Source organism: Rhinolophus ferrumequinum, chromosome 26 (assembly GCF_004115265.2).
Source record: "Rhinolophus ferrumequinum isolate MPI-CBG mRhiFer1 chromosome 26, mRhiFer1_v1.p, whole genome shotgun sequence".
In the NCBI taxonomy this organism is placed as follows: domain Eukaryota; kingdom Metazoa; phylum Chordata; class Mammalia; order Chiroptera; family Rhinolophidae; genus Rhinolophus; species Rhinolophus ferrumequinum.
Window position 1 is genome coordinate 12,366,703 of NC_046309.1, and position 20,983 is coordinate 12,387,685.

At 36.9% G+C, this 20,983-nt stretch overlaps 1 protein-coding gene across 1 annotated transcript in view; it reads right to left on the reverse strand.

Annotated features, from left to right (window-relative positions):
• Nucleotides 1-577: 577 nt before the first annotated feature.
• NUP205 (nucleoporin 205) overlaps nt 578-20,983 on the reverse strand; it is a 60,405-nt gene continuing 39,999 nt past the window's right edge. Inside the window, exons 31-43 of the mRNA XM_033099075.1 lie at nt 18,678-18,826; nt 17,767-17,958; nt 16,770-16,891; nt 14,836-14,974; nt 13,077-13,203; nt 10,902-10,978; nt 9,006-9,134; nt 8,657-8,783; nt 6,512-6,678; nt 4,864-4,987; nt 4,252-4,380; nt 3,608-3,681; nt 578-916 (exon numbers count right to left, since the gene is read on the reverse strand). Coding sequence (XP_032954966.1) covers nt 764-916; nt 3,608-3,681; nt 4,252-4,380; nt 4,864-4,987; nt 6,512-6,678; nt 8,657-8,783; nt 9,006-9,134; nt 10,902-10,978; nt 13,077-13,203; nt 14,836-14,974; nt 16,770-16,891; nt 17,767-17,958; nt 18,678-18,826 — 1,709 coding nt within the window. The 3' untranslated portion in view covers nt 578-763. The remainder of the gene's footprint in view (nt 917-3,607; nt 3,682-4,251; nt 4,381-4,863; nt 4,988-6,511; nt 6,679-8,656; nt 8,784-9,005; nt 9,135-10,901; nt 10,979-13,076; nt 13,204-14,835; nt 14,975-16,769; nt 16,892-17,766; nt 17,959-18,677; nt 18,827-20,983) is intronic.

Here is a 20,983-nt window from a genome sequence, read left to right on the forward strand (position 1 = left end):
TTCCGCTCTCAGCGGTCTCTCCTATATATTAGGCTGAAATAACTGGTGGCCAGAGAGGGAAAAATGGACTTTCAGATGATGTAGTCACTTAAACATAAATACAATTGGGCGGGAAATAGAATAATGGTTGTGTAAATTCTTTTGCCCTAATTGGAGCCATAATATTAATATGAAAAATATAGGCAGATGATTAAAGAAAAATTTCACAATCATTTCTAAGGAACACATGAAAATTATGTTGTCATTTACATGTAAAAAAGAAAAAAATAATTTTAGGAGATGGCTTGACTTTTTGAGACATTTCTATGATACATCATTCATAGTACGGAGTACTCTATTAAAGAGTTTGGTTAGTTTATTACCCACTCTGCCTCGTAGAGGAACCCTGAACATCACAAAGTGTAAAGGGAGAAAAGAAATTAGAATTTCCAGACTCTGCCTTGAATTTAGCATTTGGAATTATATTCCTAGGGGGAAAAAAACCATCATTGTGGAAAGTTTAGTTGTTAGATTCTCATTAATGTGAATCATTTTGTAGGTAAAATTTCAAATTACTAACCATACATTTGTTTTTTTAAAAAAGTGTTTATTTTTTACTAGTGAGGATGAAACCGGGCAAAGTTTACAGAAAAGATGTCCGTATATAAAGAAAGAAATAGCAAAATATTTTTTGGTCATAATTTAGAGACAAACGGATCTATAAAAAGGAGACAGTTTTCCCCAATTCATCTCTTCCCTAGAAGAGTATAATAAGCAAGAGCTCTCAGTTCCGTGATATCCTCAGTAGGCCTCGGATACGTCTGACAAGAGCTTGTATGAAACTATAGCGAGATCGAACTTTTGAATACAATCCTTCAATGTCCAGAAGTTTCTTTTGTAGTGACTCTCCAAAAGCGTTGATGGCGTCGGCCTGAAGCTAGAGGTAACACAGATGACATTTCATTATTAAAACCGCAGTCTCAAATATCTCTTTTAGTCTATGTCTTCCAATTTAAAATGCCTTTCAATTTTTATAATGTGGTCCTGTCTCATGTACCAAATTAAATAAACAATCACATTTTCCACCCTAGAATTTATTCTTATGATACTGTTTTTCCTCTTTCCTTTCTTGGATAAATGTGCAAAATTTTAAATGTGCTTTAAATAACTATTGCTGCTGCTGCTACTGCTATGTGGACATATGCACAAAAACCTTTCCTGAAGGTTCATAAAGAAGTTATTAAGAGGGGGGTGTCTTTGGCGAAAGAAACAAAGGATATGTTAGAAAGAAGCTTTTACTTTTTACTTCCTTTTGCAATTAAAAAAAGAAGAAAAAACACTTGCATGCTTTTACTTTCAAAAAATATAAATGGGGGAAGAGAAGTTGATATACGTTTTAGAATTCAGATGCATTTTACAATGCCTGTGTCGTTTCAGATGGATCTTTTTGGTATTATACTGAAATGCTAAAATTAAGCACAAAATTATGAATCTAGCATTAAAATCAAAGCACAGAGTGAGAAAATTATTTATTAAGCCTGCATTTCTTCTAGCTTTGTAACAGACCAGTCTAATAAAACAGTCATTAAGTCAACATATAGTTATTAAACATCTTCTGGGAGATCTGTTCTTTAGCTAATTCTACTCATGTAACATTAGCCTCCCTAAAGCAGCCAAATCAAAAAAATAAATGACTTACAAAGTCACCAAGAGGCAAATGTGGTCACGGTTAAGAAGAGAGTATATGGTATTTATAACGTCTGGCTAAGTGTGGTCTGGAAAATGCTGAAACTGTGCCTCTGTTTCCTGGATGAGGCCCAAGCTCCAGTTTTAAGAAAGGCAGTGAGGAAGAAGGATTAGGGAAGAGCAGAGGCGTTATCAGATCGTGGCTAAGGACATTTAGATGCCTAGGAGCAGATCTAGCTATAATTCACCGTCCCTAACACTACACACCCTGATAGCTGCTTTGCTCCTAAGACTTTGCTATTAGTTTCACATGAGGTTTTCATTTTAATTGTTTTGGGAATGCTCTTCGTCCAATTCCAACACTACTAATCAAGAGGTTACTAAATACATAATACTCTATAGTCATGCACCACATAACAGCATTTGGGTCAGTGACAGTATATGTGATCCCGTAAGATTGTAATGGAGCTAAAAAATTCCTGTCACCTAGTGACTTTGTAGCCATCATTCACAGAGGAATATTCACGGTGAATTATCTGCTTACAAGCAAATCGATGATGAAAAAAGAAATGAACCAAAAACCACCGGGGACACATTTCTAAAATGAGTGACACCTCCTCAAGAAAAGCCTCAGGCAGGTCCTGCCGATGTTCCAGATAAAGGCAGTGTTACCATAGGAGATGACAGCTCCATGCATGTTATTGCCCCGGAAGACCTTTCAGTGAGACGAGATGTAATACTGACAACCCTGACCCTGTGAAGGCCCAGGCTAATGTGTGTGCTTGAGTCTCAGTTTTTAGCACAAAAGTTTAAAAAGAAAAAAAAAAATTTAATAGAAAAAAGCTTATCGAATAAGAATATAAAGAAAGAAAATTATTTCTGTACAGCTGTACAATGGGTTTGTGTGGTAAGTTAAGTGATACTGTATTACAAAAGAGTTGAAAACTTAAAAAAATGAAAACGTTTATAAAGTAAAAAAGTTATAAGCTAAGGTTAATTTATTGAATAAAGAAAAATATTTCTAAATAAATGTAGTGTAGCCTAAGCGCACAGTATTTATAAAGTACAGTTGTGTACAGTAACGTCCTAGGCGGTCACATTCACTCACCACTCACTCACTGACTCACCCAGAGCAGCTTCCAGTCCTGCAGACTCCATGCATGGTCAGTGCCTGATATAGGCGAACCATTTTTAAAATCTTTTATTCCGTATTTTTACTGTACCTTTTCTATATTTAGATATGTTAAGATGCACAAACACTTACCATTGTGTTACAATTACCTTCAGTATTCAGTACAGTAACAAGCTGTATAGACTTGTAGCCTAGGAGCAAGACGTATCGAACAGCCTAGGTATGTTGTAGGCTAGACCATCTAGGTGTGTGTGAGGGCATACTATGATGTTTGCACGACAAAATCATTTACGACGCATTTCTAAGAACGCATCACTGTAGTTAAGCGACATATGACTGTATAATATTATAGTCTACTACAGTGGAATTTTAATGCCTACTCACAATTTCTCCATTAAATTATTTTTTTTTTGCAAAATTAGGTGTTGAGTAACACTGTGCCTAAAAATTCTACAAAGTTAATCAAAAGAGATGAGAAGTTTCCAGATCACAATGCCTACCAATTACTGAACTCTTAACTATGTTCCAGACACAGGCACTACCCTAGGAGCCTCACATACGAAACCTCATTTAATTCTGACAAAACTCTTTGAGGCTCAACTATCATTCCCATTTTTTCGATGAGAAAATGGGAGGCTCAGAAGTTAAGTAAGTTGTTCCACGTCACATGGCTGTTTGGTGGCCATGCCAGAACTCAAATAAGGTCTTTGTATACACCCTGAAAATTATAATCTTACTAACATACTAGGCCTTTCCTTTTTCCTTTCAAAAAGAAAAAAACAAAGAGGGAGTATGAGAATAGAACCTTACCTGGTCTATGTCATGTTGACTCACTATCGTCAGTCCACTTCTAAAATCCAGATTGGCTTCTGAAGCAAAAGAATCTAGAGATAAAAGACACAGTCACACCAGCTTTGCAAGTAAATATTCACCACAAAGTGGAAGAATCTGAAGAAAATGAACCATCGTGCCATGGAAAACATGGGTCAAAACTTAGAATTCTATTTCAACTTTCAGTAAAGGGAAGCCCCTGGGAAGCATTTCACTGGTCTAGGCCAGGGTTCTCAAGCTTTTCTTGTTTCTTCCTCGCTAAGGGATCCAATGCGTTCTCATCAGTCACAGGGGCTCACTCCAGCAACAAGAATCCAGGCCTAAGCTGACCCACTTCCATTCTTCTGGAACATTGTGACCAGGGAACTCTGGAGCAGGGTCACCCCATAACTGAAAGGAGCTGAGGAGCAGCTGCTAAGATGCTCTTATGCTCCACACAATTTCCCACAGACAGAAGTAAAATACAAAATAAAGCTCTGTCTAATCACTATGTAGCTTTCGATTACCCGATCCACTCAGAGTAACCCAGTCACATAAAAAAACAAATATAAATGTAAATAGTTTTTCAAGGCACTAAAATCTATAGGCATTTGTGGGTCACTAATTGGCAGAATAAAGCTTACCTTGTAGCCGTCTGCTTTTAAACAACGACCTGGAGGCAAACAAGGAATCCTGAGAGTCCGTGGGTGTGCAATGGAGCAAGTAGTACTCCAGATGGCGCCAAAGAATAAACAGACAGGTCTCTATGATGACTACAGAGCACAGCTCCCATGAAAGGAAAACAATCTCATCATGTTTGTTTTTACAAACCAGTGTCTGAAGAGGAGAAAAAGGGCTGACTGCATCACTTAGTGATGTATCCACAGCCTCAGTCTAACAGTGGAATCTTTAGTCAGATTCCACTGCAGGTGTCTCCCCAGGAAGCAGCAAGGTGTGCTGAGAGGAAAGTGGGGACCCTGGGACTGGTAGCACAGTCTCTAGCGTCTTTGTCTCCCATCCACACAGAAAGTGTCTGCACACATTATCAAGATTCCTAGCCACTCTAAAAGATAAGGGGAAAAAATGTCAACCTGGAAATATATTAGGCATTTACTGGGAAAAAACGAATAGTAATTATGTCTTTTTCCATAAGGTTTTGAAGCCCAAATAATGTGAGAATAAGTGAACAGTTGCTACACTTGCAAACTCTCTTAAAGGCCACCATTCCAGTCCCCCTATGATTTCATGAAGGATACAAGAACAAAGGGAAAGAAGTTTAGCTCGGTTGTTGATCAGCTTCACCAAACGCCGCCTCGCTAGAACATATTTCTGAGCTGTGGAGATTTTATCCGCACCAGCAGGCATCACAGACTGACACAACTAGGAAAAAGAAACAAATGCACTACTAAGAATGACAAATTGTAGCAAAAATTTAATGAAAATCTACTATAAGAGGGTCGCTCGTGATAAGCACTGTGAAAAACATGCAAATAAGTTTAAACATCCTTGCAGACAAGAGTTATTGTCTAGTTAGGAAGCTAGTAACTTAAAAAAATGACAGCCAAAGCAGCAGTTGAATTCACACATGAATATTCATCCGCTGCTTCTTGTAACAGTCTTGTGCCTGACACAGGCATTTCCCATCTGCTGATGGGCCGACCAACCTTGAATTTCCTGTCAAATTAAAACAAAACAAAGCAGTAGGTTTTTCCAGCAGTAGCTGTAACAATGCCGTGGAGAATTTCTGTAACAGCTGTCATGTATCTTCTGAAGAAATGTAAAGTAGAATGCTAGAGCATAAAAAATATGATCGTCAGCCAGAACCTCCCCCAATCACCTCTATTTGGCACACCTATAAGCACGATGGTTCAATTAAAACTCAGACGCTGGGTCTGGCAGGGGTATCATACTTGACTGTGACGCTTAGTTCCTCTTGTGAGTACTGGCATCGCCCACAGCCACACACGAGCGGGAAGGGCTGCCAGATGTAAACCACACAATTTCCAGGATGATCTGAACCCAGTCAGTAACTCCAGCCTCAATCTGGACTTGTGAGCTGTGTGGCTTTGTGTAAATTATTCAAACGTTCAGTGCCTCGGTTTCCTCATCTGAGAAATGGGCGTAGCAACAATATCTGCCTCATGTATTCAGGTAGAACTTGTAGCTCCGGGCCTGGCACATCATAAACAATAAATGTTCCCTGTGATTATCAGAAGAGTGGTAAGAGGGAGTAGGCTTTGATTACTCTTAAAAGTGACATGGAGTTTTTCAGGAAAGCTGATGTGAACCAAGAATGGCAAAATGGTTCGACACCCCGGATACCACAGGACACCAAGAAGCTTCAGCACTGGCCAAGCGATGCCTTATTGTTCAGCTGTGCCAAATGGGAAAGATGCCAGGCTACTCAGGTAGCAAGTCTAGCAACTCGGCATCTTTAGCTACAATCAATGTGTGGGGGAACGATTCTGGGTCATTGAGAGCAGGCAGGAATGTCTGCTACACCATCCCTCTGTCTGCAAAATTCACTAAACAGATACTGAAGGCACAGAGACATCTTACCCAAGGATTCACTCCCACTGAATAAGCACTGGAATGGAAACCTAAGTTTCTCAGCACAGATTTTAGAGTATAAATTACCCACACTCTTCATTCAAAGGCCAGCTGCTGTCTACTGAATGGCAGGTGGTTTTTCTTGAACAAGTGCAACTTCACCATCTTTCATTCAAGAGTTCCTGCGCTTATGAGGCGTGGTGCTTTGGTGAGGGACTCTTCTTCAAGCCACACAGAGGAATCACGTGAATTCCTCTCGTCTGCATATGTCATCGTTACTCACCAGTCTGACACCAACAGCCTGGCCCTTATTAGCAAAAGCAATGGCTTCACAGCTCATTATAAGACTCGTACCTCTTTTATCTCATCTGGTGGAAGCTGCTCCACATTCTGTAGCTTGGTGACACTCCGTCGGTGACTGTCGTAATAGCTGAGGAAATCACTAGCGCTCTGTTTCAGCAGGTAGACAATGATGCCCAAACCAGGCAGGCGCCAGTATGGAACTACTGGAGCTTGGGAATCTAATAGAGTTGATGATTAAAAAAAATAAAAATAAAATAAAAACAATAATGTTCCCCTTACAGGAATTTTATATGAATTCCAACGACCTGTTTTAAAACAAGGGATGCCCAGGAATTTAAGGGCATGTAAACTATTATTAAAACCAACCCAAGGCTACTTTTAAATACCACTGATAGTTCAAAGGAGTGATTAGGAACTGCTGTCATGAGGTGTGTACATTGTTGGAGATCTGGCTGATGGCTAGACACAAACAGAGCTTCCCTTTTCCTAGATAAAGACCTCGTTCAGAACTCTGTTATTTATAAAGCTTTACATCTGTCTCCCCACTCACCTCCATGCACACACACATCCAAGCCATACGCACAAGTTTGGAGTTTCCTGACCTCAGGTGAGTAACTCCTACCTCACCCTGTTGCTCTAGTTAATATGGATTCATTCCAGTCTGTATCTTTCTGGTTGCTGAAATCCCAGCTCAAAGTCACTCTTCCAAAGAGCTAAGGAGAACACTAACTGAAACATTCAAAAAATATAATTGGATTTCAACTGTAACCGTCTTTACCACAGTAATTCCATTTGGGTAACAAGACCAAATCATCTGCCTTTCACTTGACTACCTTCTAATGAAAGTGCAAAGGAATAGTGAGGTGTCAGGAAGGTTGACTGCAGGGGGAAGAACTAGAGAACATGACACTGCTGTTCTGCAGACAGTTTGTGTGGTGCAAAGAGAGCACTTTCCGCTTCCGACTGAGGGATTTCTTGAGAAATACCTCAGCAATTTCAAGTTTAATGTGGAGACACTCGTTTAACGGCCCTAACTGCTCTGAGCACTGGAGCGATCTTTCCTTCATACCACCTCCCTTAACTTTGCTCCAAAGTCAGATCTCATCAATCTGCATGAGGAACGGGGGGAGAGAGCATAGTCTCTACCAGTGGATGTCACCACCAACCAGAAGAGCCTAGACGCTTCTGATCTGCCAGGTTTCCTGTTCCAGTTTGCAGGGAAGATGTGACATGTCTTACGATACAGGTCATCTATACAGAGTCTTCTGCTACTGAAACTGTGTACCCTTGTCCCCAGATAACATTTATGTGACATCTACCCTGGAAGGAAGATGTCCACAAAAGGATGGTCTAATGCTCAGAGTACACCAAAGCATTTCAGGAGTTCTCACACACTAAATGCTCAGCTAGAAAACGTTAGTATCCAGCAGCTATCCGACTTAGACTTCAGATGAGGGTGGTTCATAAGAAATTTGACTACAGAAACAGATTCCATAGGAAAGATCACGAAGTATAGGCAGTAGAGGTGCAACAGGAAAGGGTCCCTGCATCAGAAGAAACAGTAAATATACTAAATAATAACAATAGCAATAATGAAAATAATAGTAGCTACTAAATGTACCAGGCACTGTCCCTAAAGCACTTTCCATATATTAACACATTGAATCCTTACAATAATTCACTGGAGAAAAGCTTATAACTGCCATTCTACAGATAAGGTAACCGAGGCACAAAGAGTTAAGTAATTTTTCTTCAAGGAAAAGAACAGAGAAAAAAGATTGAGAAATAAATGAATAGTCTCAGGGATCTATTATATAGTATCAAACAGTCTAACATATGTTTGGAAAGAATGAGGCTATTATATTTTCGTATTTTTCACCCAGCTGACTTACTCTCCAATCCTAGATCCTTTCTTTGGGGTCTCAAGTACTATTCAAAACTTATACTCTCCCAAGGCTCTTCTGATTTATCCTCAGAAAATCTTGAGTCTCTCTATTCTCTCGAGCTTCCCAGCCTATCCACAATTCTAACAATAGTACCCGCTCACCGCTCCTTCTTCAAGTTGTTTAAAACACTTCCCATTATTACTCATAAAGAGAAAAAAACAAACAAACACGTCTTATCGGAACCAATTAGAGTTTGTCATAATCATAGCAACCGAATTCCTCAAATACAGAAAGAAGTGACGAGGCTTACCTTGCCGGGGCCCATCTCTATTAATGGTCTCTGACAGGCTAGGGGTAAAGAGACACACGGTGTGCTGAAAGACGGGGGAGCTCTGTAACATAAGCGACTGGCAATATTCCATGACGTTGGCACAAATCTACAATGGAAGAATAGTGGTCACAAAAGTATTAGCTCCCCAAATGCTCTTCTAGCATGGAAATCTGGATTTGAAGGAGAATAAAGTAACAGATCACTTTGTAGACATCACAACAAAGTCATAAATCGAATTGTAAAATTACCAATACCTGTTATTTTTATCAAGTACTTCCCAAAACATAAGCATCTTAAAGGATAGGCACGTAACTCTCACTCCTCTTACCTGTTGCATAGCAAGTTCCATCTCATCTTTCTTGTTCACTCTATCTCCCTCCACGTTATCATCTTGAAATTTAGACTGACGGAGTCTGTCGGAGCCACCAAAGCGACTTAGTAGCGCTAAGCATTGGCGCTAAGAAAGACAAAGACAGTTTGTTCATAACAAGTTGGAGATGTTTAAAATTTGTGACCTTTCTTTCTTGAGGGATATCAAAAAGAAAAACTGAGTGGGGAGTGGACTCACTCTTTTAAAGCATCTGATTTCTTACTTTCAACTGAGTCGACTAAAGTTAGCACTATTAAAATTCATTGTTTCGCAAATGTATTTTCTTGGCAGGCTCGACTCATTAAAATACCAATTTTTAAAAGCAGTTAATCCCAACTATAATCTAGGTGTCTGCCAAAGAATTTTTTGTCTTGCACCAAAAAATTCCCTGGTAGACACCCATTAAATAAACACAAGGTGATAAACAATGACAAGCAAAATGAGATGGCAAATAGACAATCTGTAACAAGCATATCCACGATAACTGTGTCTACTAAAAGCTCAAACTGAAAGGCTGTTACTCCTGTGGCCACTTTGAGAGACTTCAATAAAGGAGTTGAAAACACAGGCAGCCTTGGCAGATAAGATGCAAATGTCATCTGCTCTAGAAATGTTGGTACTTTTCATCTGAAAATGTTTCCTAAGGTTCTTAGAAGGAAAGAATGTTCTTCAAAAACTGGCAGTGGTTACCTGGGCTTGGAATCAGAGATGTGGGTTCCAAAAGCAGGTTACCTGATCTGTTCCTATGCAAACTGATTAAAATTCCTTAACTTTCTCAAGCCTCTATGTTCACATTTCTAGAGTGATCACAGCAATTCCAAACGTATAAGACCACTGCCAGGATTACCTGAGACACTGAATTATACTCAAAGTGCTTAAAGTATAGTGTTCTGCACATACCGTAGTAAGTGGATGATAAAAACTTGTATTTTAAAAATTGGTATTACATACACATACACACACCCCCATACATATACCTATATACATACATAGATAAGATATATAATATCTTATTTAAAACTGATGTTTAAATAATAAGTTTGGATAAGGTAAAACATATTAAGGAGACTATAATATAAACTTATCTTGCCATTTAAAAATCTATAGTTTAAAATTTTGTACACAAAAATGCTTGATGTCAGTATTTACTTTTGGAAAATTGTTAAACAGTTCATGAAAAGAAGATTGGTTACGAAAATTATTGTATCAAAAATAATGGAATATAAATTCTAGCATATAAATATAATTACTCTGCAGCTAATAAAAAGTAAAGATGATCAAGGCAGGCCAGGAGTCTCCCAGAGAGAGCGTGATAAAATATCTAATTGATAAGCTATCTAAGATGTTTGAATATATTGATAGATTACACATGTGGAGGAGAGTTTGGGAATAAATTAGAAATAAGTACATAAAAGCAAGCAAATAAAAAAAGAAACAATTATTTAGTATATGGAAAACATAATGTTACACAGAAAAGCATCGGCCATGGCTTAATCAAAAATGACATTTACACAGTAATAAGTGTAACATTAAACACTAATCTTATCAAAATTATACATTATGTTGAATGGAGGAGGTATTATGAGAAATACACATATTTTACGGTTGACGAAAAGGAGTAAAGAGATCTAAATTCTCATCTTCCTCCATGGAAAGTCAACAGATGGTTCCTAAAATTGGAAAATCAAGTAGTAGCAATATAAGCACAGTATTTAGAAACATCAAAGAATCAGTTAAAAACGTTGAAAGAGTTTGCCCAAGTCCAGGGAGCAGATTGGGAAGGAAGGGTGAGGGGAATGTTGTATTTTGTTAAAGTCGTACAGCTGCTCTTTAAAGAAATTAGGACCCAATTACCTGGAATCTTCCAATATGTCCCTGTAGCTCCATTAGAGATCCTTCATTTACATCAACATCAAGTTCACTTAATATACCTATAAAATTTGGAATGCTTTTAAATGTAGTTTTATAATCAACAAAATAAAGACATTAAAAAGCTAGAAAGAGCAGTTCTAGTATTTTCTATTCTTTATGTGACTGAGCTCAGATTCTGCCATGTGAGAAATAGGACTTGTTGACAAGTGCATGTCCATTCCTATGCAATCTAAATCTAGATTCGACTAGTGGTTTTAAAAGGCACTTTTTAAAGTTTTTGAGAAAAACCTACTTTTTATCTACAGCCGTAAAAAGTTGAAAATTTCTAAACTCAGCAGTAAATTACTGTCTCATGAAAGAGTTTAAAATATAAAACACTAAGAATAAAATGCATTTCTTTTGCCTATTCTAGGTATTATATCATTTGATTTTTTTTTTTTTCTATTTCTTCAGACAAAGCACTTTGCACATATACGTTTCCATTCAACTTCTCAGTCTGGATTCCTAAATCAAACTGATAGTTTCTTATAGTACCACGGACTCCCTTTATTTCCATTGAGCCCTCCAGCAATCCCTATTCTCCCCACTGGTTTCTTTCTTTCTTCCATGACTACAGTCATGCTGAGGAGAACCCACCCAAACTTGTCTTAAACACCCTGACTTTCTGTATATTTTCACAATCCCCAGGACTGAGACATACCAAGGCTGGGAGGTGTGGAGGCTGTGATCTCCTCAGAAGAGCACAGGCTCCAAGTGCCTCAATGAGTTCTGCCCTGCCAGACACTCTCCTTCTCTCAGTACGAAGGGCTCAAACACCGAGATACCCCAGAGAGGAAAAATATTGGGGGTAGAGGGGTGGAATCAGGGGTTGGCCTCACACTTCTCCATAGCACCTAACAATGGAGGGAGTATTGCCTAGTAGATAAGCGCACAAGCTCAGAAGGCTTAATGCCTGGGAAACGCTACCTGTATCATCTGTGTAACTTTGGACAAGGTAACCTCTCGGTTTCCTCATTGTAAACTGTGGATAATAATAGTTCTACCTCATAAGACAGTTGTGAGGATTAAATAAATTAACGTGCTAAGTGTTTTAAAACAATACTTGGTACATAAATGCTTAATAAATGTCAGTTATTATCATTAATACTACAAAGTCTAAGGGAAAGAAAAGTATAATTGTCCATGCTGTCATTCTAGAATAAAGGCAACCATTAACCATTCATAAACATTAGAGAATTCAGGGATTATAATACATTTTTTCTTGGGGGAGGGGAACTCAATACAAATTAAAAATACCAAGACATAAATCAAAAATGAAAGAACTCAAGAATGGTGAAACCGTGGGAGGAAAAAAAGAATTGGTGTTTTTCAGTGAATCCATGAAAATATATAAGCAAAACTATACAGCTGAAGGTTATAGTTCCAGGACTGAATGTAAATGTTACGAAAACTCTAACAAAGTAAAAGCAATATAAGCAAACAATCTGAAGATGGAAGAGAAAGTGTAAAAGAATTCATCATATCAACTTTCACATCAAGAGTTAACTGACTGTCTAAAATTTACATGTAATGAAGAAATTAAAAAATTTTAAATGACCAAAATATCTTAATTATTTTTCATAATCTTTTTCTTCTTCTTAATCATAGTGATTTTTAAGAACTAATATCTCTTGTACTCTTGTAGTGAAGAAACATTTGCCTGGAATTCAACTATGTTTTCAGTTTCTCTTCAAGTTTTTTTATCTGTTAAGTTCATGTAAAATTAAACAGTTATTTTCTAAAACTGCATGTAAAAGGTACTCCCATTCTTATAAATTACCTCTGTGTGTCTCTGTTTCTCTCTCTCATGTACATATGAGCATTGTTCAAACAGAACAATGTTTGAGAAGCTACTTACCAAAATGGTAACTTTTGGTAATTTCTAGGTAATGGGATTTTGGGTGTTAATTATTTTTTTGAACTCTTTGAATATTTTATATGAGCACATATCAGTTTTATAAATATAAACTTAGTACCTTAAAAAAGGCAGCAAGCTCTGTTAGTACCAGTTTTAAGTAAGTCATATATAGCTGCAAAGTAGTAAAAACCTCATTCTATTAAGAGGGTATGTCAATCTGTAAAGATTTATTAGGAGTCCATTCAACATAATCAACTCACCAGGAAGTGCTGCTTTACTTATAATTCCCGTCAGCAGAGCCAATTCCTGCAAAGAACCAGCACTAATATCCTGACAGCGCAGGATTGCTTGTATGGTGTCAGAATGCGAAATGAGAAACTGCAACACCTAAGCCGAGAAAAAGGAGGAGACATGGAAGAAACAGAGGCAGAAGAGTAGAAAATTATATTATAAATTTATAATCCATCTTTTTAATAACATTGAAGCAAGTAATTCAATATGATGAAGACTACTAGTTAAGCAATTATCTTGTGCACTTACATAATTTATTTCTTCATGAAGCAAATATTTACCAAAAATTCTAAGAAAGCTAAGGGATTATTTCAAAGTTTTAAAATTAATATATTTACAGGCTACTGTAGAAGAGTATAACTTAGAACTACAGTATGAAAACGATTTCTTGAACCCCATTTTATTTCATTTAGTTTTGTCCAAATGGAACTAGAAGATGAGTTTAAAATAAGTGGGTATAAAAATGACTTACTGAATTCAAGTTGCTCTATCAAAGTCTGACTAGTGTGACATCGGGAAAAATCACCTAAAAACTTTTAATTCTCCTTTTGATACAGTAAATACAAATGAGATAAAAATCCTGACCTTCAAACTTTGCCCTTCTACCTCGGCATTTCATAGTGTACCATCATGGAGGACTCTAATTATTTTCACATATGATGTCTCCTCAGCTTGATTACAAAGCCTTCGCAAAGACTATGGCAAAACAAGCCAAACATCTAATCACTCAGGAACTGTGCCCTCTTTTATTTTTCAATACAGATTCCTCGGCTTAGCCCATAATTACTGGACGTGAAACTCAGTAATCTATATTTTTTAAAGAAGTTCCTTAGGGGATTCTACTACGGTCAGTAAAAGACTGGTAGTAGAGGACCAACGTCTTGTACCACAATGGCCAACTTCTACTAAAAAAAAAATCTTAATCTTAATAAAGTAGAAGACAAGGAAAGCCATTGAGTTTTAAAGAACTGACTCAAAGGACACGTAAGAAAGGGGAAGAATGTCACCTAGACTAATGAAGTATGAAATAAGGTGCCTGGTTAGAAACAGCAGCCTGAACTGATTGCAGCGAAAACGGACAAAATTATTAGGTCACAGTTCCTGAGGGTATCACAATAACAGAACAATACAACAAAAGACCGAAGATTCATAATGATAAGCCTAATTAATCAGGGAAGGGCTAAAGTATATATTGCATTATTAGAGAAACAAAGAAACATGTATTTTTGAAAGTTTCACTGAAAAGGGAAAATAAAACTCATTTCTGGTGCTCCAAAAAAACTTCTTAATTAGAAAATTCCTTCCTTTAAATTACCTCATTCTCTAAATATCACAACTAAATGTGGCGTTACCTATCTTTTGCATTTTCTGCAAGGCCTAACATAGTGTCAGCCTCTTCTCAATAAAACACCTGGTTGAATTATATTTTAGAACCCAGCTTATTCCTATCACAATAACTGCTTCCTTTTATAGAAGAACAAATTTAGATCTTTTGCTTTCCATCAGTTACTATTCTATTAATTAGCGGCAGTGTTTCATTCAAACAAGAATACAAAGACAAGTCAATGAACTTCCCAGCAAAGTACAAGGGACCTGTTTTCAATACCCAGGCGTGCCACAAACAGTATGCTTAAGGTAAATTCAGTTATGCTTTCTACACCTTGGGTTTCGAATTTGTAAAATGAGAATTTGCCATTAGGCGATTTCTACCCTAAAGGTTCCTCTTACCTGTCCTGCTGCCTGCAAGTGCTGGGCCATACTAGACGTGAGGATGACCTGGCACAGGCGGAGAGCTGGAAGGAGAATCTGACGGTAGCGGTCCACTGGAGTAGGGATAAATACTGGCGGGTCTCTCATGACAAACATGCTTCATTCATTCCCACCAAACAAGGAGAGAGCAAAGTCCAAGGGTTAGGTACACTCTAACATCCCTGACCATCTCCAGGGCAAACCAGCACAGCTGGCTCATTAAGATGTGAAGCTACTCGCGAGTACTCTGCATCCCATATAAATAGTAAAAATTGACTTATTTGTTTGAAAAATCTTAGTAAAAAAATCTGCATAATTTGAAAAGAATGCTTGAAATTTCCTAAACATATTTATTCTACTTTAAATTTTCCCTTAGGTCATAGAGACTATAAGAAATAAGTAAAAGCAAGTTTTCCCCCAAATTTTCCTCTTCTATACCCAAAGCCAAAAATTATACATACATACACATACATACATATATACATGTATGTATATATATATATATACAAAAAAAAAACAAAACCAAGATTTAAAATGATGTCGTCAAGTCACTTGACTTTTAAGGTTAGGTCTCAGAGCATGGTATTAATAAACTATTATTTATTGTAAATGTTTACATTTAAATTTTTAAGCAAAAGAAAATGGTTGCCTTTTGAAGGGAATGAAAGTAGAATATGAAAATAACAAGAAATAAAAGATTTTACACAGACAGTGATGACAACATGTATGCCATGAACTGAGGAATGTAATTAACTCAATCCTCTTCACCTAAGGTGAAAATAACTCACATGTTTAAAACTTTAGAAAGGAATATAAAAATTTTTTCTTGAGGTAAAACAGTTCTATAGTTAAAGCCTAAAAAACTCAAGTACTCAATTTGACAATGGATCATTTGAAGAAAATTAGTAAAACTGACCTATGTGGTATTTATTGCTTGAAGGGCAGGCTATTTGCCTAACAATGTTGCAGCCATGTGGACCAAACAAAAGAAAAACAAAAACCTATTCGAACTGAAAGGAGAAATCTTGAAAACAAAAGCCTGAAACTTAAAAAATAATTTGACTTGGGCTGGCCTGGTGGCTGAGGTGGTTAGAGCTCCATGCTCCTAACTCCGAAGGCTGCCGGTTCGATTCCCACATGGGCCAGTGGGCTCTCAACCACAAGGTTGCCAGTTCAATTCCTCGAGTCCCACAAGGGATGGTGGGCTGTGCCTCCTGTAACTAGCAACAGCAACTGGACCTGGAGCTGAGCTGCGCCCTCCACAACTAAGACTGAAAGGACAACTAAGACTGAAAGGACAACTAAGACTGAAAGGACAACAACTTGAAGCTGAATGGCACCCTCCACAACTAAGACTGAAAGGACAACAACTTGTCTTGGAAAAAACTCCTGGAAGTACACACTGTTCCCCAATAAAGTCCTGTTCCCCTTCCCCAATTAAAAAAAAAAAGGTCTTAAAAAAAAATAATTTGACTTGAGGCTTTCAAATTAGTAAGTAATTGGTAAAATGTTAAAATGAGAAAAATGTAAAATACTATTCCAGTCATCAGGAATAGGAAATCCACAAGTTATAATATCATTACAATAGAAGACCACTGTAACTGAAAACATGTAACATGTATTTCTGTTGAACAAAACAATAAAGTTGGAAACAAAAAAAATATACTATCAAAATGCTCTCCCATTTCCCTCTTACATTACTGCTCTAAAATAGAAAGCTTTTAGGTCCCTACCCACTTTACCCTTATTAGCAGCTCCCCTTTATTAGTAAATGGCAGGAGTGTATGACCAAAAAAAAAGTCATCAAGATGAAAGAGAATTATAAAACAGTGGCAAAATTATGTTTGGAATTTCTTTTTTCCTTAATAATCCTTTATTGGGAACCTAATAAAACAATCTGTATGGACACTTACCCCTGCGAGTCCATTTCTGGGCGCATGTCATAGACTTGGCATTGTGCCAGTCTCATAATCACCCCAGACCTCAGCAGCTCTAATGCACCCTGCTGTATCTTAGCCACTCTTGTGAGAAATGCCTAAGAAGTAACAACAACAACAACAAAATCATCAGGACAGAAATCATGTCCAAGGGCCTCAGATAAAAATGAGACTCTCTCATGGCACATTTCTAATCTTGAACCATCACTGAAGAGAAGGGGCACATTACACCACCTTTCTTATAGGACTTTTTGAGGATTAAACGGCACAGTATATCTGAAGTGCCACATACAGAGTGGCTTGCGCACATTAGTTAACTGAACTGTAGTTTCTGTTGTCAGGTGGGCGTATGGAGGGCAGGGAAAGCTCTGTTTGGCTCCCAGCCGTATCTCTAGTACCTAGTGCCACGCCTTCCATATGATATGTAGTTAATACATACTTGTTGAATAAATGAATGAAAGAGGGAAAAAGCATTAATGAATAATCTAAGACTTCAGCACTTCCATTATTGTAACACTGTGATATTTTTAACCAGGAGAAAACAGAGAAATTAAAATAGATTTGGAGGAAAGAAAATGGTGAATTACAAACTGTATTGAAAATTCTGTATTTAAAGTAGAACCAGCACATCTCCGTGGGAATGTTCAATAGGCCACTAATCCAGTCAGGATTTTGTCGTGGAACGACAGCTTTGCTCCCTGTGCTCCTCACAGAGCCCCAAGCAGCACCTGAGTAAGCAGCAGTCCCACGACCCAAATAACCCTCTCAGGATCATTTCAACTCAACTTTGGCATGCTTAGAAGATTCATTTCTAGCACATGTCCCCAAATTTAAAACTTCTTGGAATGATTACAGCTTACATGATACGAATATTCAAAATGTAGGCCACATGGATGTCCTTTAATACATCTATCCCTCCCCCAAGAGGAAATGAGTGCTTGATCTGACTTCATGTGAATATAAAAAGCCTTACCATTTTGGATTCGTAAGTATAGAGGGCTTTTAAAAGCGGAGGTTGTGGCGTGAGTAAACTCTGCAAAGTATGGTCGTCTTCCACCAAGCTATCTACAAGCACCTTCAAATAGCCGCTGTTGGAAAGGTACAGGAGCCACTGCTGCTGCTTGTCCACAGAGACGATCCGATCAAGTAGGGCCAGTGCCAGCATCTGATGGGAGGGAAGTCAAAGTCTAAAACGTGGAGATGGCTACCAAAATATTTCTGGTATAAAACCTAATTACATTAAAATAACAGCATTAAATATTTTAACAGAATCTAAACATTACTTGTTGGAGGAAAGGGATTTTTCAAAAGAGCTTCTTTTTTGGTTACTAATTGTAAAATTTTATATGCTCATTATAGAAAACATAGAAAAGTACATAGAAAACACAAAGTCTGATAAATACAATTAATCTATTTTGGTCTATTGCCTCCCAGTCTTTTTTCTATGCATTAAAAACACAAACTTTTATTTTAACATAATTGAGAATTTACTACACAGTTGATATTTTACCCTATTTCTTAAAATCCTGTTTTCCATGGTTTTCAAAAACATGATTCAAACGCTATGGAACTTTCCACTAGTGAGAAGTTATCTGCAGCATCTCTGTTATTTCTACCAGTGTCAGGCCAACCTCAACATCAGCAAAAACATTATTCTTTTTGGGAAAATTCTGAACTAATGGAGACTCTGACAAGAATTCAACAAAATATATGAATAAACAAAATAGAAATTCCAAATTATAGCAAATAATATGCAAATTCACTAAAATATATTGCAGAGACTAATTCTCAATATGTAACATATATTTGAAAAGTTAATTCAGTTTATACCATGACAAGTCAAAATATCTCTTCAATTATAATACCAAACAGGAGCTACCATACCCTTCCAATCTCATGACCATCGCAAGCGTCTCGACAGACCACTTCCATGAGGGCGGCACCGTAGCTCTCAATGATGGCTATGTTTTCTCGCTGTAGTTTACTAAACACATCTTCAGGGGCTGTCAACCTTTCCCACATCGTTTTCTTGGCTAAGAGTTACAACAGGAAAAAATTTGAAACACTCCAGTAAAAAGCAGTTTGGTAACTGGAATTATAGCTCACATACAACAACAAAAACATCCTAGCATTACTGCATGTACACAAAAACCCACGAATCCATGAGTGTGGGCAGGTAAACTTTAAGAACACAACACACACATGCCATGCACATACCTTAAGATAACACTATTACTAGGAAAAGGATAAACTATTTATAAAGAAATCAAAATGAATGATGAAATTCCAGGAGAACCAATGTCCTGTATTTATTCTGCTAATCCCTCTGTGTTTATCTTTTACTGAGATCTCTGAGAATTTGGCTAGAAAGGATCAGGTACAATGTAGACAAAAATTTGCTCCCCCAGAAATCAGGTATTTTTATTCTTTTATATTTTTAATTGGAATACTTACTAAAAAGAAAAGGCGTACCCATCATGAAAGTAATTTAAAAGTACAATGATAACTATAGATATGATCATACATTTTACATAACCTTCACGTAGCCTTTTAGAAAAGTTTCATAAATACATTTTATAGAGCAATAATCTGCATCTGAAACTAATCTTATAACTTTTCCCCCCCAACTACTACAAAGTAGTAGTTTTTAAATTGGGGAAAGGTTCTCAAGATAAGCTGATCAGAATGGAGAGTAAAAACAAAGCAAGCTTAATCATGAAAATAAAGATAACCCACACTGTGGTTTATAATCCACTATCAAGCTTTTGAAGCAGGCAGACCTTCAGCGTTTTCATAAACAGAAAGTAGGTACAGTGTCTAGCACAAAAGTATACGACCAATAAATATTTATTAAATTTAATATTTCTAATTTAAAACTTTAGAACTAATAGAAAACTTTAATATTTCTAATTTAAAAATAAGCAGTAATTAATACTAAGAAAAAAGTAAGGGATGAAATTACTCTAAAAGTAGTTCATTTGAAAATTAAAAACAAAGGAGAATTTTCTTTTATGGTCACACTGCTTTACCACATCTTGATAATGACTTATACAAAGCATGATGTAGAGCTCCACCTAGTGCTTAAATGATGATTTTGCCAATTCAACTATGTTAAAAATTTTAGCCAGGAAAATGGAGTTGTGTTGGGGTGGCAAAGGGAGAGTGGGATTCCCATTACTACCTCTCTAAAAAAAGCTCCTGTTTGTTTAAAAAGCCTCTCTGAACTAGTCTTTTATTTTTAAATGACCTTAACATTTTTGAGCATTATTTAAGTGGGTAGCACATTTCTATAAATATACCATTTGGTTATTACTACCTTCTATGGAAGATATGTAAAAAAATATAAACAGTAAAGAATAATATGAAATAGTCTGGGTCTTACACACAGAGTGGTTTTCAAGAATCTATGTACAAAATAACAAATACTTATAAGGGTTCTCAGAAGAGGACAAGGAGCCCATTATCAGAAGGTACTTATGACAAGTTCTTAAAGTAGCAGAATAACTGGCTAAGAGTATATGTTGGTCTGTTGAACTGCCAAAAATATGAAAAATATGAAAAATATGAAAAATATCTCTTGGAGACAAGAGAATGCAGATTGTTACTCTTAATTAAAAATGCTAACTACATTTTAGAAAGCAGCACTTATCAATGTCTTAAATATGTGTATCTTCTGACCAAGAAATTCTACTTCTTGGAATTTGTTCAAGAAAAACCTCATATGAGTACAAAAAGACATATATACGCTATCAATGAGAGTTTAAACTGACAGAGGGCCATTCGATAGAATCTATTAAAAGAAAACGTGCATACTCTTTCACATGGCAATTCCACAATGAAATATCCTTCTTGAAAAATACATAAGCAGGTAAAACAATATTTGGGGCAACTTTTCTGTGATAGCAAAATTAGAAATACTTTAAATGCCTATAAATAAGGCAAATGGGAAAATAAAGGTTACTTCCATACTATGGAATGACAGCCATTTTAAGATTTAGCTGGATACAGACTGTGATACACGGCAAAGAGAAGAAAGTGTACACACTGTGTACATACAGCGTATCGTTCAGTGGGACCAGAGGCAAGAGCGGCAGTTACAGAAGTTCCTAAGCTCAAGTAGTATTTGAGGGTTTGTTTTGACAGTACTCATGTACTACCTTCATAATTTCAGTAAACTAACCATTCTTCGA